This window comes from Solea senegalensis, linkage group LG6 (genome assembly GCF_019176455.1).
Source record: "Solea senegalensis isolate Sse05_10M linkage group LG6, IFAPA_SoseM_1, whole genome shotgun sequence".
Lineage (NCBI taxonomy): Eukaryota > Metazoa > Chordata > Actinopteri > Pleuronectiformes > Soleidae > Solea > Solea senegalensis.
Window position 1 is genome coordinate 1,400,368 of NC_058026.1, and position 26,937 is coordinate 1,427,304.

The 26,937-nt window shown below is 41.4% G+C and overlaps 1 protein-coding gene across 1 annotated transcript; it reads left to right on the top strand.

The window, feature by feature from the left end:
* Positions 1 to 13,621: 13,621 nt before the first annotated feature.
* LOC122771256 (high affinity choline transporter 1-like) lies at positions 13,622 to 20,254 on the top strand. The gene is made up of 9 exons (XM_044028707.1): positions 13,622 to 13,846; positions 14,102 to 14,215; positions 15,205 to 15,360; positions 16,087 to 16,235; positions 16,666 to 16,809; positions 17,281 to 17,410; positions 18,081 to 18,298; positions 18,858 to 19,429; positions 20,038 to 20,254. The coding sequence occupies exons 1-8, from the start codon at positions 13,663 to 13,665 to the stop codon at positions 19,407 to 19,409; spliced, it is 1,647 nt and encodes a 548-aa protein (XP_043884642.1). The 5' UTR covers positions 13,622 to 13,662; the 3' UTR covers positions 19,410 to 19,429; positions 20,038 to 20,254.
* The last annotated feature ends 6,683 nt before the right edge of the window (positions 20,255 to 26,937 follow it).

Here is a 26,937-nt window from a genome sequence, read left to right on the forward strand (position 1 = left end):
ATGCTCTTGTTGTTTTAGTGTGAAGGTGATTTTCTCTAAGGGCAGAGTGGTAGATAGCTCAGTAAACCACCTGCTGATTCCTGGTCTTCTGGTATTTTTCCAGGATAGAGCTATTATTCTTTTTGCAATTAATATACTCAAATCTATAAATAATCGTTTATTTTTTTTTATTTTCAAATTCTCTGGGTACAAACCTAATATAAACAGCTGTGGGATTAAAGGTAGTTGAATATGTAAAATATTTTGAATATATTGTTTTACTTCTTGCCAGAATTTTTGTATGTCTGTACATTGCCAAATACAATGGAAAAATGTCCCCTTTTCCCTCTCACATTTGATACAAACATCAGGAATAGCACTATTATATTTATTTAGCTTTTCTGGAGTTATATACGATCGCATCAACCAATTATATTGCAGTAATTTTAGGCGGGTGTTAGTAGTTCTTGATTGTTCTTTAGCACAAGCCTCTTCCCACTCAACCACCGAGATGTTTTCCTGTAGATCCTCTCTCCATGCCCCCAGCCGTCCCATAGATGTTTCTGTACATCCATCCACCAGACATTTATACATTTTGGAAATTAGACCCCTCCCTAAACAATTCGTATTCATTAGTTTCTCCATAACAGACATTTCAGGGATATCTAATGTTTGATTTTGTTGTGTTCTAATGAAATTTTTTAACTGTAGATATTTGAAAAAATGATTACGGGGTATATGAAATTTATCAACTATTTCTTCAAATGACATCAGCACCTTTTGCACATTGTACAGATCTCCTATTTTCCCCAGCCCCTTCATGACCCAAGATTTAAATCCCCCGTCTGCTTTTCCTGGTGGGAAGGAGTCATTCCTCCATATTGGGCTGAAGACAGAGAGAGAGGACGTTTCTTTAAGATATTTTTTAACTTGATGCCACACTACAATCATGTTTTTCACAATAGGATTTTTTGTAGTCTTTTTAAGGATTTTAGTGCTTGCTGAATATAGGTATGTAGGGAGGGGCAGACTTAGCTGGAGTTCCTCCATTTCTTTCCAGAAAGGAGCATCTCTTTCTGTGAAGTAGAATAGCAATGTTCTCAGTTGTGCTGCCCAATAGTACCAGAGTGGGTTGGGACATTTCAGTCCCCCTCTGTCAAAAGGTAAGTACAGTAGTGATAGTCGTGTTCGGGGACGTTTATTATTCCACAAAAATCTGATAAACAATCTTTTTAGTTGAGTGAACAGGTTACTTGGAGGAGGAAGTGGAAGATTTTGAAACAGATACAACAGTTTAGGCAGTATATTCATTTTAAGGATATTTATTTTACCTATTAGTGATATTGGTATATGTGTCCACCTATCCAGTGATTTTGAAATTTCTTGCATTAATGGTTCATAATTACATGCTATAATATGTTTAAGTTTTGGGACAATTTGGATACCCAAGTATGTGAAGCAATCCACAATTTTAAATTGAGTAGCTACATTAGGAGGGTTTTTACTTTCTAGTTGGTTTAGAAACATAATTGATGATTTGGATTTGTTTAATTTATATCCTGAGATTTTTCCAAATATATTGATGAGTTCTAATAATTCAGGAATGGATGTTTCCATCTTTTTCAGAAAAATTATTATGTCATCCACAAATAGAGCTAGACGGTGCTCCTGTTGCCCAACTAATATGCCTGTTATGTTTTGGTGCATTCGTATAGCTATTGCCAGTGGTTCTATAGACATTATAAACAGCAAGGGAGATAAGGGATCTCCTTGCCTACATCCTCTTTGTATTTTAAAAGATCTGGATATATTACGATTAGTTATGATTTCAGCATATGGTTCTGTATAAAGTAGTTTTATCCACTTATTAAAATTTTCTCCAAAACCAAAACGTGTAAGGATCTCAAATAGATAGGACCATTCCACTCTGTCAAACGCTTTTTCCGCGTCTAATGACAGTAATGCTGTATCTGCTGCCCCCTTTTCTTCAAACAATATATTTAGTATTCTCCTAACATTAAAGAAGCCTTGCCTATTTTTTACAAAGCCATTTTGATCTTTGTCAATAATATTTGGAATAATTTTCTCAAGTCTCCTGGCTATTATCTTACTCAAAATTTTTAAATCCACATTTAAAAGACTGATTGGCCTAAAATTTTCACAATTGTTATTTGGTTTACCAGGTTTTGGCAACAAAGTGATTAGAGCTCCTCTTAAGGATATTGGGAGAATTCCATTTCGAAAAGATTCCATGAACATTTCTAATAGTGGTGGCATAAGTCTATGTTTAAACATTTTATAAATTTCAATAGGTATTCCATCTGGCCCTGGGGTTTTCCCTCCTTTGATATTGTCAATGGCAACAGATAATTCCATTAAAGTTATATCTTTTTCTAGTTCTTCTTTAATTTCTTCTGATATTCTGGGAATATGAATATGATCCAAAAAATTATTTAGTTCTAAAGTATTTAAACCTATTTCTGAGCTATACAGATTTTCAAAAAAATTCTTGAAGGTTTCATTTATTTCAATTGGGTCCACAATAGTTTCATTATTACCATTTTTCAATGAAGTTATTAGCCTTTCATTCTGCATTTGCTTGATGCGCCATGCTAGCACCCTGCCAGGTTTTTCACCTTGGTCATAGAATGTCTGTTTAAGTCGTAGTAGACCTGATAAAGCTTTTGTTGAAGATATTTCATTATATTGCGTTCTTAGTAGAAGTAGTTCTTGGTGAGTACCTTGAGATCCTGATTGATAGTATTCTTCTTCTAATTTCTTTATTTTTGTTTCTAGTGATTTTGTCTTCTTATACGTTTCCTTAGCTTTAGAGCTAGTGATATTAATTATTTGTCCTCTAATAAATGCCTTAAATGCTTCCCATCTGATACTTCCTGAGGTCTCTGTTGTATTTGTTTCAAAATAGAATTTAATCTGTTCGTCAAGAAAGGTAACAAAGCCTGTATCCGCAAGCCATTTCGTTTTAAATCTCCATTTAGGACGATCACAAGTCAATTTGGGATCACAGTAGATTAAAGAGTTTGGGGCATGGTCTGACAGGAGTATTGCATTTTTTGCTGAAATCAGGAAGAAGTCTATACGGGAATATGACTGATGTGTACTAGAAAAGCATGAGTATTTTTTATCATTGGGATTGTCTTCCCTCCACACATCGATCAAATTCATTTCTTTCATGAAATAATGAATGACACTCCTGCTTCCCGAATGTGATCGATCCATTCCTGAACTTTTGTCTTTCCAAGGGTCTAATGTACAATTGAAGTCGCCCGCCATAATACAAGCACCAGGTAAAGAAGCAATAATTAGAAATAAGTCTTGGAAAAATTTTGGCTCATCTGTATTTGGGGCATAAATATTTACCAGAATTAATTGTTCCCTGAGAATTTTCCCTTGAATAATCAGGTACCGTCCTGCCTTGTCCCTAATAACTTTGTGAATCTGTAAAGGAATAGAATCATGAACCAAGATCATGACACCCCTTGCCTGAGAGGTGAAGGGGGCTGACAAAATGTTTCCTTTCCACCTCCTCCTCACTTTGAGCTCATCTCCAAGTGTTAAGTGAGTTTCTTGAAGAAATACTATGTTAGATTGTAATACTTTAATCCTGTTCATAACTTGTTTGACCTTTTTTGTTTTTTGTAGCCCTCTGCAATTCCAGGATGTAATTTTAACCTTTAGTTCAACAGACATTGAGATAAATGACTTTGAGTTTCCCCAACATTTTAAGTAATTTCAGCCCAAATACAGAGGGAAAGGAACCAAGAACGAAATACTTTCCCCTGGCCATTAACATACACCTGAGAGTCATTCCTCCAGGTGCCCCCCCACCCCCTTCAAATATTGGACCTCCAGAAAGCAAAAAGCTGGTCCACACAATGTGAGGAACAGTATAACCATGCTGATGCATAATAATAATAATAGTCAAAATAATTTAAGAGGAAAAAAAAAAAAGAGAAACTGAATATACCTAACTGCTCTGCTACTATCATTCAGATAATTGTTTTAGAGCAACCCAACAAATGAAAAACATACCTATATGTGGTCTCCTGAATTAAGTAATATATATTAAATAAATCGTTTCTTATCGATAGACAGGTGAGGGAGGGTACTCAGAACAGTGTATCAAATTAAACAATTTTAACTTTGCCCTCCACTTCTGTCTCTACAAATACAGGATAACAGAGTAATGTATCAACAGCGACTTAATTTGCATGTCTTATGGTCCTCTACTCCTCAGTACCTCAGTTCTGTTCCTTATCCGACTGGATTTTCTTAATAAAATGTTCGGCTTCGTCTGCGTTGTTGAAGATGTGGGAGCGATCGTTGTAGGTCACTATAAGCCGAGCCGGAGGGATCATGCCGTACCGGAGCCCAAGTGATCGTAGTTGTCGCCTCGCCTCCTCAAACTCCTTCATCTTCTTGTGCGTCTCCGCTGTCATGTCATTGTAGAATCTCACCGGCTGGTTTTTGTAGAGGATCTGCCGTTTTGCCCTGGCCGCTCTCATCACCGCTTCCTTATCCTTATAATTCAAGAACTTCATTATAAGGGTCCTCGATGCAGAATTAGACCCATGTTGTCGTTTTGGTCCAAGCCTGTGTGCTCTTTCCACCGTGATTGTCCCCCGGAGCGGAGTCAGCTCCAGCGCCTCCGGTATCCAGCTCTCCAGGAAGCCACAGGTGTCTACACCTTCTGCGCCCTCAGGTAAATTAACAAGCCTTACATTGGAGCGACGTGACCGGGTCTCCAGGTCCAGTACTTTCTCTTCGAGGTCTTTATTTTTCCTCTCTAGATTTTTCACCTTCTCTTGTAGCTCAGTTGTATCATCTTCTGTTGTCGAAATCCTCGCCTCTGCCTGTGTGACTCTTCGTGAGCAGTCTGTCAAGTCCTTCTTCACATTTTCGATGGCAGTGAGGATACCATCAAATTTGGATGAGAACTCAGACTTCATGTTATTAATAGCCGTTAGTATAGTTGTCAAAGTGGTACCGGACTCCTCGTTGGTAGTAATATCCGCCTCCGACTGCTTCTGGCAGTCAACGCTAGTGGTGGCGCCAGTGTCCGCGGTAGGATTCATGTTGCTAGCAGTTAGTTTATCTTTAGCGGTTGACGTTGCAAAGTTGGTCAGGCTGGATTGATGTATCTGGCCACGATTCGTCTTCTTAGGTGGCATCGGTATTATTTTTTAGTACTGGTGTAGTTGTCGGGCCGTTTGATTCATACGAATTTTGCTTTTAGAAAGGATTTTAAGGATTTGAGTAGCAGAGCAGTCTTACACGCGTCTCATCAGCATGCCGCCATGACCGGAAGCCTGGAAATGAGTTTTATGTGTGAATCAAAAGACATTTCCTGGTCAAAAGTAACTCCAAGGTTCCTCACAGTGGAACTGGAAGCCAGGGTGATGTCATCTAAAGTGACAATGTGATCGGAAAGTTTTTCTCTGAGGTGTTTAGGGCCGAGTATAATGACCTCAGTTTTTTCTGAGTTTAAAAGTAGAAAGTTACAGGTCATCCAGGACTTAATGTCTCTGAGACATTCCTGGAGTTGAACAACCTGATTTATTTCATCCGGCCTCATCGATAAATATAGCTGTGTGTCATCTGCATAACAATGAAAGTGTATGTTATGCTTTCTAATAATGTCCCCTAGAGGAAGCATACACCTTAAACAAGCTTCAATAACTCTTTCCCACATCTTCATGATGGATTTTATACCTCTGTCATTACTACAGTTGTTCTGCTCTTGTAGCTGTTTTTCTGACACAAATATTTACCGTATATGTTCTCACAATAAAACTGGAACTATGTAGTCATCAGCGACTTTTTCCTCATTCCTCCAGATTGGAATGTTGTGAAAGTAACAAAGGGGCTATTCATCATATCTATCACTATTTAATATGTCTTAATGAGTTAATGACTCAATGACTCAATGACTTTGTTGACAGCGTGACACAAGAGGAACAAGATGTATCGATGATTCTGTAAAGTATTCAGCCCTTAAGGCAAGGGAGGGAGAGAGAGGGAGAGAGGGAGAGAGAGAGAGAGAGAGAGAGATACTGGGTACTTCATCCATTTGACGTTTCATTACAATATGCACTGCATTACAGTATATTGAGTGGCACTGACACTCCTATTAGGGAAAAGGAAAAAAAACACATACACATACAAAAAAACGAGAATGCGCAGAAGGATTCCCGGTCGCCAGTGTACTATGCCGCGCGGCGCAAGTGAGGGCCGACACACGCCGGCCGAGGTGGGATCCCAGAGCTGATGTATTGTATTATCAGCTTGTGCATTTGAAATTGTATTGTAGTTTGAGGATGCTCATGAATGAATTTGTCAATATCTGTATGGTTTGTTGTGCGCCGTGATTTCATAGCGCTGTCCATGCTGATGAAATGAGCCTCGTTGTCACAGGGTGACCTCATTTCATATTTCCAGATGTTAGCTATTTTTGCACTGTGTATGTTTGTTTAATTTCAACTATGTAGTCATAATGGTCTCCAGTTTTATGAAGTATATTTTGAGAATGTATCTTGTTGCAGAGAATGTTATTGATGTTATGGTCTATTTGTTGACTTCTTTGTTATTAAAATCGTTAACTAAAGAATTGCAGTTGTTAAAAGTTTTCCATCGTACTGTTGCTTTTTTTCCGCAATGATTTATTTTCTCGGCAATGATGGCTGAGGTGAAGGACCAGCTGTAGTGCTCACGGTTCACCCTGTCCAGGGTGTGACTCTGCCTTTTGCCCTGTGTCAGCTGGGATGAACTCCAGCACCCTCACGTAGACAATGAATGAATGCAGAACACGTGTGAATGTGTTGTAATGTACACCGTCAGATGTTTGGATGTTTGATTGTTTCTGTTCGCGATGTCTGTGGGTCTGAGCTAGCATGTCTTACATGTGTTCTTGGATCTCTTAATGATCCCTCGAGGCTCATTCATACACATCCCATGATTGTTACCTTTGTGTAAGGCAAATACCGAGCATACAGCATACATACACTTACACAGATTTAAGTATTGACATAACAACTATTCACTTACTCAGACAGCATGTGAGCTAACTGCCTGAGGCTTTTTGTGCCTGCCCCACAGATTTCGGTCCGGATCTGGCCCTTCTGAACAGATTATCTGACCAAATTAACCTGTAGTGTGAGGGATTAACAGACACAGATTTTAATCATGTCATAAAAACATGTTTGATATTTAGTTTGACTGAACAGCATTTGGGGGAGTGAGCGGAACCCCGCAGTAACCATTGAGAGCGAGTTGACCAGGAAACGGTTCTGCTGTGTCTGTGGTCTCCCATGTTTTTCAAATCTAGTCAGATTAATCCTCTACTGTGGGGCAGGCTTTAGAGGCGACTCATCCACTTTCAGGTAGCGAAGGTGGATGAGTTGAAATACCTGGGGTTAACCTTCTAAAGCAATGTGCAGTACACAAGAGAGGGGAAGAGGAGGATGTCAGGGGTGATGTGTGACAGAAAGACAGCAAAGTGCTGGAGCTGGAGGTGTCTGAGCTGAAGATGACCAGGATGGACAGGATTAGAAATTAGCTCATTCCAGGGACAGCTCAGGGTTTGGAAAGTAACGTAAGAGAGTCAAGGTTGTGATGGTTCGGTCACAAGCAGAGGAGGGACAGTGATTATATTGGACAAAGGATGTTGAAGATGGAACTGCCGGGCAGCAGGAGCAAAAGAGGAAGACCACAGAGAAGGTTCATGGATGTTGTGAAGGAGGAAATAAGGCAAGTTTATTTGTACAGCAGTATTCATATAAACTGGAAACTGGAACTATGGACATAGTGCATGTTGTGGATGTTTACTTTCATTCCTATAACTGGATACCTATTACTCTCTAATCACTGTTTACTATGTCTCAATGACTTAATGAATTCTCTTTGTTTACAGCGTGATGCAAGCAAAGTAACACATGCCTCAGGGAGGGAATAATCTGTATAGATTAAATGCAGTGAGGACTGTGTAAACAAGTACTCTGACACTGACAGTGTCACAGCTTAACTAGTGAAGATGACAATGACCAATGACCTGGATGAGTAAGAACCTCCAAAGACAGAACAGTTTATATATGTTCAGTATACTGTATATAAACACACATGTGGGCATGCGTGTGTGTCAGAGCCACTTCACTTTATATTTACACTGTCAAAAATGTCAAAAACACATTTTACTGATGCACCTGAACGCATCTTCAGTGATGTAAAGATGGACTATTTAAGGTGAATGCTCCAAAAATCAGTGGGCATGCACCTCACCTTCCAGCCCTGCTCTCGACAGTTGGTCACCGTAGCTGTTCATATTTAGCCCTCTTCCTTTCACGAGTGGTGCTCGCAATGTGCTGTGGAAAATCTCCAAACAAGAGTTCCTATGGACGAATCATTGTCAGTAATCCATCCGTCCATCTTCTACCGCTTTATCCTCCACAGGAGGGTCACGGGGAGTGCCGTGCCACTGTCAGCTGACATGGGCGATAGGCGGAGTCACGTCACAGGACCACGCATAGAAACAAACCCTAATGTGCAAAACAGGGCAGAACCATCTGTTGCCAGAGAACAGGGAGCTAACCTAAACATTTGACCTATTCTCCATATTGCATGTTTTTGGACAGTGGGAGGAAGCCAGAGAAAACCCACGCACACACGGGGAGAACATGCAAATTCCATGCAGAAGGGCAGAAAGGCCCTGCTGTAAATGCAAGAGTGCTAAGTTACCACTACACCAACTGTGTGGCCCAGTGTCACTAATAACATTTGAAATGGCAGCAACTTCTTTGAAGCTAGCAGAGAAAGTTTAATGGCCTTAAACATAGAAAACAAAATGGGAAGAGAAAGAAGTGTTATGGCCTGGGTTGTGTTTGTGTTATGTTTTGTGTACTTGTCTTCCCCTTTTTCTGTCTCTGTCTCTTTTTCTGTGTTTTCCTGCGGAGGAGGAGTTAACTCACTTCTGACAAGGGCAATGAGGCACACCTGGTTTCAATCCTCACCTGATTCACCTCCCCATAAAACCGGCTCTGACTTCACTCCTGTGCCAGAAAATGCTGTCAAATCGGTAGAGCAAGTAGAACGTTTCCAGTGAAATTACTCTTGTGAATTCCTGTGAACGAGCTGAGTGCTAATTCTAACCTTCCCCCTCACGCCAACCATCACACAGCGCTGCTCTGGAGAGTGAAATAATTGAGCTGCAAACAAGTAACATTCTCCAAGTTGAACTCAGAGCAGGTGTTGGCTACTTCTGGAGTTTGGTTTCTGAAGCAGACTTTCCCACTTTGAAACCACTTGCACAGAAAGTGATGTCTTTCTTCATGAGCACATACACCTGTGAGTCAACATTTCAACCATGAACACTATCAAGAGGAAACAGAGAAACCGACTGACCCAGAGGACATGAAGTTAGTTGGTGTGAGAGAGGGGGATACAGAGAACAGGGTGAGATGGAGGAAGGAAAAGAAGTTTACACTTAGCGTTGGCGTTAGCCTCAGCGTTAGCCTTAGCGTTCCAGTTCCAGTTATGAGTCTGGGTGCATTGGCATCCCTTCCAAAGAGGGAGAGGGGTGAAGAAATCAGGCGTGGCAGGGAAGGCAGCCACCATGCAGCACACAACCAGCAGACAATGCTCTGGTTGCAGCAATAAACACAGCCCCGACCGATTGGCTCGACCGCGGTGAAGACGCCGAATCTGTGCTCGGATGCAAGCGGCACATACAAGGACCTGGGAGCGAGAGATCAGGAGGAGGGACGCTACTTTTCTCTCCTCGGTAAGCGCAGTGATTGGCTAATATGCCAGAGGGGCTGGGGTGCAGTCAAACAAACTAAGTAAGTGTTGCCTCATACCACCACACATGTGCATGGTGTCTGTCCTTTCTCTTCTAATTAAAACCACATGATTAATGACTGACACTTTAATCAAACTTGATGAATGGAAACTGACAACTGATACACACACGCCCTCCACAACATCCTGATGGGACAAAGAAGCAGCCGCAGTGAGAGGCTAATTTCAAAATCTAGCTGATATGCAGTCACTGTTAAAATGACCATTTCTGTCAAAGTTTGGACAGTTTTACAAACTCCAACCAAGGAACTTTGTTTAAATGCCTTCAGTGTCAGTACTTAAACCTTTGACATGAAACTGGAAAGTGGGCAGCTGCAGGAGGCAGACAGCAACACCCTGAGAGAAGATCAAACCACAGCAGTGCTTTGAGCCAAGAATTTCATGTTTATTAAGATTTAACGTCATTTGAAAGAGTCGGAGATCTTTTGACGCACTGAAAAGCTGGGCCAACAAACCACGCCCCTGACACAGAAAGAAAATTAACTTTTGAAATTCGCCGCATCTGAGGAGCAAGCAGAGAGGGAAAAAAAGTTTACCATTTCAACGCAAACATGTCAAAAAGACAGTTAGATTTACTGTATTTTTTCAAAAAGAGGGAAGAGTTGCGTGACACTTCAAAACAAGTCAGAAAAGCCTTCCCAAGCGGCGACGAGGGCAGCTGCAGCAGTCATGTTGATGGTCAAAACCGGCTGCGGCAGGAGGCTTTAACCGACAGCAAGCCAAGCCGGGGTCAGAGCCTGCCTTCCCTCGGTCTGCTGTCACATTCAGGACATGGTTAATTCATCTCTCCAACTCGGTATTGTACCCATCAGCCTGAAAACTGCCTCTGTTCCCCGCATCCCTGAAAAGGCTGGTTTGGCCCCCACTGACCTCATTAACTATCGCCAATATTGCATTATTACATTACATGTCATTTAGCAGACGCTTTTATCCAAAGTGACTTACAATAAGTGCATTTAAACATTTGGGTACAAATATTTAAATATAACAAAACTAAGTTTTTTTGGTTGTTTTTTTTGTCGTCGTCTTAGTCGAGGTAGAGTCGGAAGAACTGTGTTTTTGGGAGCGAGGACAGTGAACAGTCTCGAGTTCTGCGAATGCCTCTGTGATCCTCTCAGTGAGGGGGCAGCGAGTCGGTTTGCCGATGCAGAGCGAAGTGGGCGGGCTGGGGTGTAGGTTTTGATCATGAATGACACATTCTTGTGACAATCTGTTTCCTGTTATGAGGGAGCAAATAAATATTAACACCTAAGAACTTTTTTTATTCAAGCAATGTTTATATCAAAATAACAGGTGGACAATTTGGTGTTTGATTGCTAATCAATGAATTAACTGTTGTAAAGTCCTTGAGCTATCAAATCTAACAGGTTTTGAGTTGTGCAGTTACATCTCTCTGTCCATATTTTTAATGTACACCGTCAGATATTTGGATGTTTGATTGTTTCTGTTCGCGATGTCTGTGGGTCTGAGCTAGCATGTCTTACATGTGTTCTTGGATCTCTTAATGATCCCTCGAGGCTCATTCATACACATCCCATGATTGTTACCTTTGTGTAAGGCAAATACCGAGCATACAGCATACATACACTTACACAGATTTAAGTATTGACATAACAACTATTCACTTACTCAGACAGCATGTGAGCTAACTGCCTGAGGCTTTTTGTGCCTGCCCCACAGATTTCGGTCCGGATCTGGCCCTTCTGAACAGATAACTGACCAAATTAATCTGTAGTGTGAGGGATTAACAGACACAGATTTTAATCATGCCATAAAAACATGTTTGATATTTAGTTTGACTGAACAGCATTTGGGGGTGTGAGCAGAACCCCGCAGTAACCATTGAGAGCGAGTTGACCAGGAAACGGTTCTGCTGTGTCTGTGGTCTCCCATGTTTTTCAAATCTAGTCAGATTAATCCTCTACTGTGGGGCAGGCTTTAGAGGCGACTCATCCACTTTCAGGTAGCGAAGGTGGATGAGTTGAAATACCTTTCCCTTACACTTTCCCTTGAGCAACAAAAGGTCCCTAAGTTATGGAAACATTCCACTATCGTCCCTGTCGCAAAGATAAAGAAGCCTTCAACACTTAATGATTTCCGGCCTGTGGCGTTGACATCTTTAGTTATGAAGACATTGGAGAAGCTCATTAAAAGTGAAGTTTTATCGCAGGTAGAGGAATTATTGGACCCCCTACAATTTGCATACAGGCCTAGTAGAGGTGTGGAGGACGCCACTGTCACGCTGTCACATCTTCTGTATCGCCACCTTGAGGGATCAAAAGCTCAGGCAAGACTGTTGTTTATAGATTTCTCATCTGCTTTTAACACTATCCAGCCACATATGTTAGCAGAGAAGCTAAGTCTTTTTAAACTGGATTTTAATCTTGTTGGTTGGATACTGGACTTCTTGACCGACAGGTCCCAGTGTGTGAGGGTAAATGACAGCTTTTCAAATCAGCTTCAGTCCTCCTCTGGGTTCTCCTGAAGGATGCTGTCTCTCCCCATTACTTTACAACTAAATGTGTCCAAAACAAAAGATATGATGGACAGTTTTAGGAAGTTCAGTTTAGGAAGTTCAGTTTCAATTAGACTGTGCAGGTGCACCCTATTTCAGTCTGGTGAACAGCTATAAATACCTGAAGGTGCCTGATTGTGATGATAGGGGTCTGGTTGCCTCCACAACAAAGAAAGTTCAGCAACGGCTCTATTTTTTGAGGAAAATGTCATCTTTTAATGTCTGCTCAGAGATGATGACCCTTTTTTATAGAAGTTTTATTGAATCGGTTTTTATGTTCTGTATTGGTATGGAAACCTGACCTTGGCCAATAGAAACAGGCTTGGTAACCTTGTTGAAGTGGCCAGTAAGGTTACCGGGAGGAGTCAAGTCCAGCTTACTGACCTGTATAGTAGACAAGTGTGCAGAAAGCTCTTCTTTGATTTTAGACTGTGCAGGTCACCCTCTTCAGTCTGAATTTGTACTGTTGCCGTCGGTGGAAGGTGCCTACTCTTGAGAGGGGTCTGGCTGCAGGACCCTTCTGTTTATACAGAAGGGTCCTGCTTATTTTGAAAGGCTTCGAATCAACTTCCGGTCCTGATAGTGCAGGAGACCTCACAGTGCAGGTCTGCAACGAAGGGTCCTGACAGTGCAGGTCTGCAGCCGGTCTTGCTACTCTTTGGACTAAGAGATTTAAGGTTTCCTTTGTCCCCTCTGCCATTCAGGTGCTATAGCAGATCATTTATCATTGATTTATAATTGCCCGGTGCTCATGTTTATTGGTAGATTGTTCAGGCCGGGGAAACCTGTTTGGGCACCTTGCACCTACACTTTTGCACTTTATGCATCCATGCTGCTTATTTATTTATATATTATGATTTGGTTCTTTTAATCTGCTCATGATTATCTGTTGTTGTCCATCTGTGTATTATGTCTGAATATCTGTGTGTGTGCGTCTTCCTGGCTGCAAACCTATTTTCCCTGCTTTGGGACAATAAAGATACCTTGACAGAGCCAATCACAAGTATTGGCTTTAGAAGGAGGATGTTGACATGAAAAAAACTATTTGATAAATCCGAGCTTTTGCATAGATTTTTGAAATGTAACTAAAATTGTAATCATGGAAATTTTCATTATATACTTTCGTTATATTTCATTCAATTATATATGGTATATGGTATAGCTACTTTGATACTTTTCACTTCTGACATACGTCACTGGAAAATCTTGTTCTTGTGCTTTGTATGGGTGCATTTTTTTGACTGACTATAAAACCACTGAGTCTGGCTGCATTTCAGTGCAGGAGCTCCACAAACACCATGGCTCTGAACATTGCTGGTGTGGTTGCAGTCGTTGTGTTTTACATCTTAATCCTGGTCACAGGGATTTTAGCTGCCTGGAAGGCCAAGAAGGCTGAGAAGACCAGCAGAGGAAACAGGACTGAAGTGGTCCTGCTTGGAGACAGAAATATTAACTTGCTGGTTGGGATTTTCACCATGACAGGTGAGTAGATCAGTGTAGATCAGTGGGTCTGAAAAACCCATGATCAGGTATTGTAATCATAGATGTGTCAAATTAATTATCAAAATTAATTATCAAAACACAAAACACAAACTAAAGAGTGTTTTAAAGAGTAACAAAAGAGTAAAGTTGAAGTAAAATAAGGCTCTCACATACATACCTTTCATAATATTCTACTCAAAATCGAGCAAAACAACTGTCTTTTTTAAAGGAATTTTAACATGTGTTTTTCTGCAGCGACATGGGTAGGAGGTGGCTTTATCCTGGGTGTGACTGAGGCAGTTTACACTCCTAAGATGGGCTTGATCTGGGCTCTAATGCCTGTACATCAATCTCTGTCCTTCATACTGGGTAAGACTGATGATCTAGAAATCTCTCGTGTTGAATCCTTTGTTCTGTTTTCATTCTTCTCCCTTAAAACAATAATAATTCACTTTTAGTAAGCAGCTACATTATAGTTAATCCATTCATCCATCTTTTACCACTTTATCCCCCACATGAGGGTCAAGGGGGCGCTGTGCCAATCTCTGCTGAAGTACGGCGAAAGGTGGGGTCACACCCTGGACAGATACATATAGAGACAAACATCATTTATTTGTTGGATATACTTTGTAAATGTAAGTGACTGAAGTCTTGTGGTGACACTGTAATGTAAGAGTTGTTCAGAGTAATGTAAGACTGCTGAGGTGTATGTCATTTAAACCTGTACAATACTCGCACCTGTTGTTTTGGAAGTCTCCTCCTGTGACGGCACTCAGTGGCTGGCAGTACCTACTCAGCTTGGAACCTTGCCAGACCAGGTAATAAAAAAAGTAACTTAACCGTGCCATGGCGAGGCGAGGCGAGTAGAGCGGGTGGAAACTACCCTCACAGAATTTGCTATGTTACTGATTCAGTAATATATACAGTAATTATATTTAATATCTCATCCTCTGGGGCCACACGGTGGTGTAGTGGTTAGCACTCTCGCCTTGCAGCGAGAAGACCCGGGTTCGAGCCCCGGTTGGAACAAGGGCCTTTCTGCATGGAGTTTGCATGTTCTCCCCGTGTGTGCGTGGGTTCTCTCCGGGTACTCCGGCTTCCTCCCACAGTCCAAAAACATGCAATGTGGGGAATAGGTAAATTGGACACTCTAAATTGACCATAGGAGTGAGTGTGAGAGTGAATGGTTGTTTGTCTCTAGGTGTGTGTGGCCCTGCGATGGACTGGCGAACTGTCCAGGGTGTACCCCGCCTATCGCCCGATGTAGCTGAGATTGGCACAGCACCCCCCGCAACCCTCTGGTGGAGGATAAAGCGGTTAGATGATGACTGACTGACTGATCTCATCCTCTGAACAAGGTGGTCTATTCTTTGCCAAGCCAATGAGGGACATGAAGTACGTCACCATGATGGACCCATTCCAGATCAATTATGGCAACGTACTGAGTGCTTCTCTGGTGCTGCCTGCTCTGCTCATGGATGTCATGTGGGTGGCATGCACTCTGCTTGGCTTAGGTAAACTCAGCTACATGACAAATTGAAAACACTCTGGTAACATTATACTAAGGTCCGCCATGTCTGTACCCTGGCACAACAGCTGTATGCTCTACCTTAGCTTCACACACTCACGCTAACCACAAGTCCCCCCGAGACGGAATATGTAGAGATCTGTATAGGCCCCTCCAACCAGGGGAACCTCCAGGGGACAGGAGATGGGCAGACCCTGAGCCGTCCAGGGGCCGATACCCCAAGCATAGGTATGGGCCAGAGGTCCAAGGGTTTGCCAGGTCTGTACCCTGACACAGAGCCCCACAGAACATCCAAGAGCCCAAGTGCTCAGCACAGAGCCCCACAGAGGGAACAGAATGCTGCCCATAGGTGTGTCATGATTAGCCATGGTCATGAGTGAGGGGGATCCAAGTCCCCTGCAGCCAATAATGCCAGCTAAACCAACTAAAAATGTTAGTGGGTGTGGAGTGAGGGGACATGTTTGGAGTGGGCAGGCCTGAGTCTGGCTCATGTGCGTATTTTTCAAATATTTAACATTTAGATATAAAGGTTTAGCATATAACTAAGTTGTGTATAATTTTGTAAATTTACTCCATTTATTTTGTCATTGTTTGAGTTAAATGTGGCAAAATGTAACTGTTCAATTCAGAATGAGGAACTTAACAAATGGCGCCCCATGGTGCTCATGAAAGTTTAACTGTGTTTGCCTTTTTGTGTTTTTTTGTCCAACAGGATTAACCATGACTGTGATCCTGGACTTGCACTTTGCTTATTCTGTGTGCATCTCATCAGCTGTGGCCATTATCTACACTTTGTTAGGAGGCCTTTACTCAGTGGCCTTCACTGACATCATCCAGCTGTGTCTCATTGTTGTCAGTTTGGTGAGGCTACTCTAGCACATGTGTTCAAGATATTCTGTTTATTTTCCACAGGGGTACGTCCCATACTTTCTGTAAAGGGGCCCACTTTTTAAATCACTATATGCATCATTTCCAAGAGAGGTTTGATAAAGTAAAATAAAATAACCTAATTTTATGCATGAATGCATTTTCTACTGGTTTATGCTTGACATGGGGGTTGGAGCCAATTCCAGGGAGAAACCCTGTTCAGACCCTGGTCAAACTGGGATGACCTTCTTAGCCCCTGCATCCCAGACATGTGACCCTGGATGCATGTACATCCATCTGCTACTGCTTTATCCTCCACATGAGGGTGTGCCAATCTCAGCTGACATAGGGCGATAGTTGGGATCATCCTGTAATATCCTAGCCTTAATATCTTAAGTTTGATGATCTCTACGTGTGTTACCAGTGGCTGTGCGTCCCCTTCCTTCTGCTCAACGATACGTCTTTAAACATCGCTGAGACAGCTTTTAACAACACGCTTCATGAACCCTGGGTTGGCTCTCTGGAGAAAGACAAGGTCTGGAAGTGGATTGATGACTTCTTATTGTTGGTAAGCTGAATATTGATAATCATCATCGGTTGCAAACCACTTTCACGTACAGGGCATGAACGTTCGATGTATTTTTACTAGTTCACCTAAGCTCTTGATGTCCCTGGGATCAGACTACATGTGACGCAAAAAACCTCAGTGCCATGAGTCAAATATTGAAGAATAAGTGACACTGACAAAAACAATTGGGCCCAAAACTGAACTTTGTGGTACACCGCAAATATTTAGGAGTGACATATTCTCCTCAATCTGAACAAGCTGCTTACTGAGTGTGTGTAAACATATATATATATGTACACACACACATATATACATATATGTGTGTATGTATATATATATACATATCGATAGATATAGATATGTATATGTATATCTATATATACTGTATAAAAGTTGCTACATTCTCTCTTTGTCTTCATCCTCCTCCTACTCTGCTTTTGTCTCCAGTCTCTTGGCAATCTTTCATTTCAGGGCTTCCACCAGAGGACGCTGTCTGCCACCTCATCACGGACAGCCCAGTTAACCTGCTATGTTGCTGCCATTATAGTTTTAATACTGGGAATCCCTCCAGTCTTGATCGGAGCTGTCGCTGCCTCCACAGGTGGGAATTACATTCAAGAGACGACAGAAGTTTAACACAGAGGTCACTGGAGAAACAAGCACACTCCCATGAGTTCCATGTAGCTTGGTCAGTTTTAGGGTATGTGCTGGCTCAATGTGACACCTTCCAGAATACTTAAATAGAACCTGGTATCTGAAACTGCATTAGATAGCAAAACCCATAGAATGTGCCTAAAATGGATTTTGTCTATTAGTTGCAATAATGGAATCCCATGTGAAGCCTCAAGATTCTTGATTTGACCAGCACCAAAAAACTGTACGTTCACAGACGTCACCTGCAACAACGCACTTACTGGATGATACCAGCTGTCAGTCAAACTGGTGTCCATTCACATGTACCATGCTTTATTGTAATTTTCCTCTAAATGGGAAAATGCTAAAACTAGAGATTGAGACATTAACTCCTCAGGCAAATGTTGAGAAGAAGCTAATTTTCCCAAAGACTTCTATTCAAGCAGTTCTTCCTGCAACCAGCAGTTGCCCTCTGGTGGCTAACTGCTACTTCCATCCTTTTCAACAGGAGACAACGTCCATTTTTATATACAGTTCACAGCAAAACCTTTAACATGACAGGAGAGCCAGTGTTTTTGTTGGAGTGTTGTTAAGGACGTTCATGTTTCAAAAGTGGAACTGTCATATCTCTTGTCCAGACTGGAACCTGACGATGTACGGCTCTCTGTCTCCTTATGAACGTGGCGAGCAGTCGATGGTCCTTCCTCTGACTCTGCAGTACCTCACTCCGTCTTTCATCTCAATCATTGGAATTGGAGCCATCGCTGCAGCCGTCATGTCCTCCACAGACTCAGCACTGTTATCTGTAACTTCTATCTTCTCGTTAAACATCTACAAGAACATTCTGCGCAAACAGGTGAGGACTGCAGGACTCTGCTGATGGCAGCAGCTCAGTGGCATGTGGACTGTGGAGATGTGGTCTCGGGTTGATTGCTGTAAATCTGTGGAGGGAACTTCACCCTTTAGCTTTAAAAAGGATTACAATAAACCTTGCATTCGCTCCATGTGTGCGTGGCTTCTCTTCTCCACTGGTGCTGAGGCATTTCTGACCCATAGCTGCAGGTTTTGATTAACCATGCTGGTAACCTGGTTGTCAAAGTGCTACAAGATGCATTGTTAGGTGGGTGGAGCCACAGACCAAAGTTTGAGTTTGTGGCCTGCAAATGAATATTTAAATTGTAAATTTAAGTGGCTGCACCATTTTTTTAGCAGTGAAGCCAGTGTCAGTGTTTCCCTCTCTCTAATGACACATCATGGTCATGTTGGGATTTTTATACAATGAATTTCTTAGCTATAGCTCGTTTAACCTTTTCATTCAATGCAAATTAAAATACATTAAATACTACATCAGTTTTCTTGAGGAGAGCACAGGAACATGAATGAATATAATGACACGTCTCATTTTGTGTCCCCAGGCCTCAGATCGTGAAATGCAGTGGGTGATTCGGATCTCAATCGTGGTTGTGGGCATCGCTGGAACATCCATAACGTTCTTCACTAAAAGCGTCCTCCTCCTCTGGATTCTTGGAGCAGACATTGCCTACACGCTTATGTTCCCCCAGCTGGTTTGTGTGCTCTTCTTCAAAGTGACAAACGCGTACGGTGGTGCGGTGGGTTACATCGTAGGGCTGATTGTGAGGATTCTGTTAGGAGAGAACACTGTAGGTCTTCCTGTTGTTCTTTGCCTTCCCGGTTGCACACTGGAGGACGGCGTCTACGTCCAAACATTTGCGGTCAGAACATTCTCCATGCTGTTTACTCTGATAACCATCCTAGCTTTTTCTGCACTGGCTTTGGTTCTGTTCAACAAGGGCCTGCTGCCTGAGAGATGGGACATTTTCAAAGTAAAGCATAAGAATGCTGTACCACCAGGGGGTGCTGTTACCCAGAACCTTAAAGATGGAGCTGGAAGTGATGCCGAATGTGATGAAAACAGAGACGGACTTCCCTTAGAGCCCATGTTGTAGGCTGGAAATGTTGTCTTTTCCTTTCATAAGCTGCTGTCATTTTTCTTTTAAAGCATCTAACTGCTGATAGTTGTTATGAAAACCCACCTGAATCAAATAAAGTGCTCACTCTTTTTCCAGTTTCCCTCTAGAGATGAATAAAGTTCTGTTTCTGACTCTAAGAGACACACAAATATTCATCATATTTGGTACTTGTAAGGAGGAATGTTTGTAAAAGCTCTACGAGATAATCTACGAGATAAGTTACAATAAGACTATTGCAAAGGATTTATTTGCAGACAAATGAAATCTAGTCAAAACCACCACACAAAAAAGATACAACTGACTTCAGACCTTAATTAAATAAAGAGTGAAGGTTTAGATGGACTGACCACGAAAGACCTTTAAGAATGCAAAGCAAAAACTTCACATTCATTTTTTTACACGGCAAAATTCTCGTTGTTCAATATTTTGTTGAATAAAAGTGATGTTTAATTACACCTTTAACGCGTCTTAGCACGCTCTACATCAGAATTTCCCAAAGACTGGGTTGGGTCGCGGGACAATTTTTGACTTGGACTTGGAGGAAATGGCTGCTTTTGTGGAGCGGGAAATTGCTGGAACTGGTCGACTGCAGGATTATCGGTTCTGTGGTTTCTCTAGTTTATCATATGAATCCGAATATCATAAGGCAGGTTGGAATATTATGACTTTATTCTCGTGAATTAAGACTTTATTCTGTGGCCCTAATACGCCGTTGCATTACATAAATATATCTGCCTTTTTCAGGCTCCAGACAGAGCTGAGTACAGAACAGAGCACTTAAATCATCCCACAGTAAAAAGAAATAATAAATAAATAAAAAATTACTCCGCTTTATCGTTATCTTTATTGTGTTATTTCATTTGGTTTCCCATTAAATCCGATAAAGTGGTGCAGATGAAAGTATACTCATGTAATCTCTGTGGCTAATGCTTTTTCAGTCATATGAACTCATACAGCCTGATGTGTACAATGAAAACGATGGCCATGATGATGATGATGATGATGGGTGTCAGGAAGTCAAAGGACCAAAGCGGCCCCGCCCACCACCGCCACTCACCCTCCCGCGCACTCACCAACGGTTGGAAATACCCAAATCAATACAAATCTTTTAAGCCTTCTTCCTTTGGTGTTTTCCACTCTGGAGCTTTCTCATCCATCCTGGCATCACTTAGTGTGTGTGTGTGTGTGTGTGTGTGTGTGTACCCTGGTGTGGAATCTTGTCATTTTAGACAACCACATACTCATCTGCCAATTTATCAGGTGCTCAATATGTCTGTTAAAAGTAACGGAGAGGAGGAGTAGCACGGTGGGCCAGTGGGTGTCTCTGTTGTTTGACAGCAGGAAGGTCCCAGGTTGGAGCCCTGGTTCTTCTCAAGCCCTTACTGTGTTGAGTTTGCGTGTTCTCTTCTTGTTCAAGTCGAGGATGGGTAACATGCCGAGGACACATTTAATCGCTAATAGTTACTTGTGTGGGTTCTCCGGGTTCCTCCCACTGTACCCCCGTCAGCTAAGATTGGCACCAGCGACTCCTGCAACCCTCATGTGGAGGATAAAGCGGTAGAATTTATGAGTTAGGGGTTTACGAGAGGACTGGGACTGGAACTGGAACTGGGACTGGAATTGGGACTGGGACGGGAACTGAGACTGGGACTTGCTGTAGGTGTCACATGAAAATGAAAATGAAAATGAAAAAGAACTTCTTTCCTCAGTTTTTGGTCTCATTTGCTGCTTCAGGCTCAAAGCATTAAACAGATATAAGCAGAGGTTGCTTCTGTGTCTCTTGTTTGTATGTGTGTGAGTGTGTTACCTGTGTGTGTGTGTGTGTGTGTGTGTGTGTGTGTGTGTGTGTGTTTGTGAGTGTATGTTATCCATCGTGCTTGCCACGAGGAGCCGGTCTATATATATATAGGCAAATATGACGAAACCGTTTTAACGTTTAGTCTCTACAGAGTATTCACTACCGATATCTGCAACGTCATTTTTACTAGTCAAAATAGCTGTAATTCTGTTTTTACTAGGGCTGCAACTAATGATTATTTTAATAATCGATTAATCGGTCGATTATTTTTCCGATGAATTGGTTAAAAAAAAGAAGAAACATAATTGCAGCATCTTTATTCAAAAACTGATGTAGTGAGAAGTAACACCAAGGTAGGCCTGGCTACATTTGTCCAAACGAGAGCAAGTTTGTTCACTTCATTGAATGTCTGTTCATATTTTCTCTCCGTAAGCTTCCTTGAGGGAAGAGTGTAACCAGGATTCAAGGTGTGAAACATCGTCTTGAAGCCGTCATCTTCGACCATTGACAGAGGCCTCATGTCAGTGACTAGCATGTTAAGGATGCTATCGGTCGAGACGGATGCTTGCTGTGGTGTACGTGATGGTGTTCCAATCAGGAAGCCACTCATAGATTGTTGTTTTTTTCTGCAATGACAAAGATATTAAAAATATGACTATATTAGTATGTTAAACAGCACAAGTTACATAAACTTAATATGCCTCGTTTTAGTTCCATGAATGATGTTGATTTTGACCCTGTCTGACTACAAAATGTTCTACCTCACTTGAATCTCACCTGCCTACTACAGAAAATTTACACTTGAAGCTTAATCATTACATTATTAATCAATCCTAAATCGAGGATAATTAAAGATATCTTGAACTTGAATTATGATGATGGTCAGAAATAAGTTATGCTATGTATTATATCTGAAACTGGAATTAGAGATATCTGATATAAACAGCTGTGCCACAACGCAATCGTATCTGTTAGCAATACCAGAAGTCAGAATTTCTTAGTCTTCCAGTTGGATTCCAAGATGGCTGCCACTTGTACAAACACAGTCTTAAACATAGTAGTGTTCAGTTTTTGTTTGTTTCGTTGTTATCGACTGTTTTTTCAACAATGACTAACCCGAGAGGCAACGTCACGCCCAGTTCTGACTTCAGATTTAAATTCAATGCACCATCACAAAATGGGTGGATATTTTTCTACAGTCTGGCTAATTTTAAATAAAAACATATATTCACATTCCTTCAATCGTAGTTGTTTTTACAAAACAAAATACACATTTTTATTTTAGTGGTTATTCTTGAAAAATAAAAGACACATCTTTCATTTTCATTCCTCGCATGGACCAGCAGACCAGATTTTATGTTCTTCATACTCGCGGTCACTTCGCTTTTCTTGCACATCCTCATTTCCTTTCACCCTGGTTTTCAAAATAAGAGCCACTGACTCTCCCCCACCACTAAAGAAAGGTTACAGTAGTTATTCTTAGAAAATAAAATACACATACATTTTAGTGAGGTCAGGTCTCAACTGTTCCAGTACAGGTCAAGTAGCCCCAAGGGGGAGCCTGCATCTTTTAATTTTGAACTTTGAACTCCAATTAACTGTAATACATATCCATTAACTGTTAAAACAGCATATTCCTCTGTTGTTGGTTATTCTTACTTACATGCTATGTGCTAGCTAACAATTTTTGGATCCTGGGAAAGTTCTGGGAACAAAAGTTTGACTTTCCTTACGTATGTTCCCCTTATGTCACAACGTTTATTCGACTGTGGTAGAACATTTTTGAAGACTTTAAAACCTCTGCAATCTGGAGGTAAATAATTGCCGCCATTTTTTCTCAGGTGACTCCAAATTCTGCCATGTCGTCCTCCTGCAATAACTTTGAAGTCTCATGAGCGTTTGGAGCAAGACGTGATGGTGAGTTGAGTGACAGTAGTGTTGTCTGACTCTCACAAAAAAAAAAAAAACGATATTTAGTGGCGAAACCAAGCATTTTTACTGGGCACTATGGAATGTCCCAGTTGCCCCACAGGACAACACTGCAAGCAACTGGACCATTTCTAAGAGTTCTTGTAAGAACATCTATCAGTGTAAAGTGAGCTTGGAGGACAATCAGAATAACTCTTCTACTGTATAAACCAGCAAACTGTCCAGGGTGTGACCCCGCCTATCACCCTATGTCAGCTGAGATTGGCACAGCACCCCCCGCGACCATACGGTGGAGGATAAAGCGGTAGATAATGGATGGATGTATAAACCAGGTGGTACTTGGTGCAAACGTTTGAGAACCCCAGCCTTCAAAATGGATTTAATTTGTGAGAATTATTTGCACTTGCCTTATTCAGCCACGTGGGGGCAGCAGAGACAAAGTTGTAGGTAGAACACTGACCAAGCGTTTTTGAGCTAAGGTGGCAAATCTTTGCTTGTTTACACATCTAATAGAGAGCGACTGGAACTAAATTTGAAGTTTGTTAATGTTACTGATGCTCATCCATACTTCGATCGGCCACAGCAACATTCAATGCAGTTCCAAATGCTTTAAGAAAAAAGCATCATGTGACTTTTAACACTTATTGACTGGTTGATCTGTCAAGCATTTTCTTGATTAATTTATCCGTAGTTTGGACCCTAAATGTGAAAAAGTCTGTCAGTGTTTCCCCAATCACAAAATGACACATTCTTGTGACAATCTGTTTCCTGTTATGAGGGAGCAAATAAATATTAACACCTAAGAACTTTTTTTTATTCAAGCAATGTTTATATCAAAATAACAGGTGGACAATTTGGTGTTTGATTGCTAATCAATGAATTAACTGTTGTAAAGTCCTTGAGTTATTAAATCTAACAGGTTTTGAGTTGTGCAGTTACATCTCTCAGATTTTCACTTTTCTCAATTCAAATCAATTCAATTCAATTTTAATTGTATAGCACCAAATCATAACATACATTATCTCAAGGCACTGCACATAGACAACATCAAAGAGAGCAGAGAAACACAGCAGTTCACACAATGAGCAAACACTAGGCATCAGTGGAGAGAAAAAACTCCCTCTTAACAGGAAGAAATCTCTGACAGAACCAGGCTCAGAGATGTGCGGGGACAGCGGAGAGGTGGGGGACAGAAAATGGGGGGAGAGAAAGGACAAGAGGGAGATGAGGTAGAGACAGAAGAGAGAAAGGGAGACAAGCAGCAGATACACAACCACTGTATCAGGTTACAAGTTTATACAGTTACTGATATCGACTTTTTAATTATAACATAATAATAATGGTGATGATAAGCGTAGCCTCGAAAACTGGATCTTGATCCTGCAACCTGCATGATGAGAATACAGAGAGAGAGAGAGGGAAGGAAGGAAAGACACAAACTAGGGAGAGAAAGAGACAAGGTTAATGACATATAAAAAGTCATAATCATATCCTGAGTGTGAGAGAGTGAATGTGCGTGTACCACAGCAAAATCCCCCAGCAGTTTAGTTCTATAGCAGCATAACTAAGAGATGGTCCAGGTTTCCCTGTACCAGCTTTAACTATAAGCTTTATCAAAAAGGAAAGTTTTAAGAGAGTCTCTGCCTGCCAAACATTGGGAGCTGGTTCCACAGGAGAGGAGGAGCCTGGAGAGGAGGAGCCTGGTAACTAAAGGCTCTGCCTCCCATTCTACTCTTACAGACTCTGGGAACCACAAGTAAGCCTGTATTGTGTGACCTAAGTGGTCTGTTAGGGTGATAAGGTAAGACTAGGTCTTTCAGGTATGAAGGGGCCTGAGCATTAAGTGCTTTGTACGTGAGGAGGAGGATTTTAAATTGAATTCTAAACTGTACGGGGAGCCAGTGTAGAGAAGCTAACACTGGAGTTATATGGTCTCTCTTTCTAGTTCCTGTCAGAACTCGTGCTGCTGCATTTTGAATGAACTGAAGGGTTCTAACAGACCTGTTGGAACATCCTGATAATAAAGGAGTTACAGTAATCTAATCTAGATGTAACAAAAGCATGAACTAGTTTTTCAGCATCCTGTAAAGACAGAATGTTTCTAATTTTCATAATGTTCCGCAGGTGGAAGAAGGCTGGTCTGGAAATGAGTTTTATGTGTGAATCAAAAGACATTTCCTGGTCAAAAGTAACTCCAAGGTTCCTCACAGTGGAACTGGAAGCCAGGGTGATGTCATCTAAAGTGACAATGTGATCGGAAAGTTTTTCTCTGAGGTGTTTAGGGCCGAGTATAATGACCTCAGTTTTTTCTGAGTTTAAAAGTAGAAAGTTACAGGTCATCCAGGACTTAATGTCTCTGAGACATTCCTGGAGTTGAACAACCTGATTTATTTCATCCGGCCTCATCGATAAATATAGCTGTGTGTCATCTGCATAACAATGAAAGTGTATGTTATGCTTTCTAATAATGTTCCCTAGAGGAAGCATACACCTTAAACAAGCTTCAACAACTCTTTCCCACATCTTCATGATGGATTTTATACCTCTGTCATTACTACAGTTGTTCTGCTCTTGTAGCTGTTTTTCTGACACAAATATTTACCGTATATGTTCTCACAATAAAACTGGAACTATGTAGTCATCAGCGACTTTTTCCTCATTCCTCCAGATTGGAATGTTGTGAAAGTAACAAAGGGGCTATTCATCATATCTATCACTATTTAATATGTCTTAATGAGTTAATGACTCAATGACTCAATGACTTTGTTGACAGCGTGACACAAGAGGAACAAGATGTATCGATGATTCTGTAAAGTATTCAGCCCTTAAGGCAAGGGAGGGAGAGAGAGGGAGAGAGGGAGAGAGAGAGAGAGAGAGAGAGATACTGGGTACTTCATCCATTTGACGTTTCATTACAATATGCACTGCATTACAGTATATTGAGTGGCACTGACACTCCTATTAGGGAAAAGGAAAAAAAACACATACACATACAAAAAAACGAGAATGCGCAGAAGGATTCCCGGTCGCCAGTGTACTATGCCGCGCGGCGCAAGTGAGGGCCGACACACGCCGGCCGAGGTGGGATCCCAGAGCTGATGTATTGTATTATCAGCTTGTGCATTTGAAATTGTATTGTAGTTTGAGGATGCTCATGAATGAATTTGTCAATATCTGTATGGTTTGTTGTGCGCCGTGATTTCATAGCGCTGTCCATGCTGATGAAATGAGCCTCGTTGTCACAGGGTGACCTCATTTCATATTTCCAGATGTTAGCTATGTTTGCACTGTGTATGTTTGTTTAATTTCAACTATGTAGTCATAATGGTCTCCAGTTTTATGAAGTATATTTTGAGAATGTATCTTGTTGCAGAGAATGTTATTGATGTTATGGTCTATTTGTTGACTTCTTTGTTATTAAAATCGTTAACTAAAGAATTGCAGTTGTTAAAAGTTTTCCATCGTACTGTTGCTTTTTTTCCGCAATGATTTATTTTCTCGGCAATGATGGCTGAGGTGAAGGCCCAGCTGTAGTGCTCACGGTTCACCCTGTCCAGGGTGTGACTCTGCCTTTTGCCCTGTGTCAGCTGGGATGAACTCCAGCACCCTCACGTAGACAATGAATGAATGCAGAACACGTGTGAATGTGTTGTAATGTACACCGTCAGATGTTTGGATGTTTGATTGTTTCTGTTCGCGATGTCTGTGGGTCTGAGCTAGCATGTCTTAATGATCCCTCGAGGCTCATTCATACACATCCCATGATTTTTACCTTTG

Excerpts from the sequence above, each read along its gene's own strand:
- LOC122771256 (XM_044028707.1), top strand. The coding sequence starts at position 13,663 with ATGGCTCTGAACATTGCTGGTGTGGTTGCAGTCGTTGTGTTTTACATC. Across the intron at positions 13,847-14,101 it reads TGGGATTTTCACCATGACAG|CGACATGGGTAGGAGGTGGC; the intron begins GTGAGTAGATCA and ends GTTTTTCTGCAG. Across the intron at positions 14,216-15,204 it reads ATCTCTGTCCTTCATACTGG|GTGGTCTATTCTTTGCCAAG; the intron begins GTAAGACTGATG and ends CCTCTGAACAAG.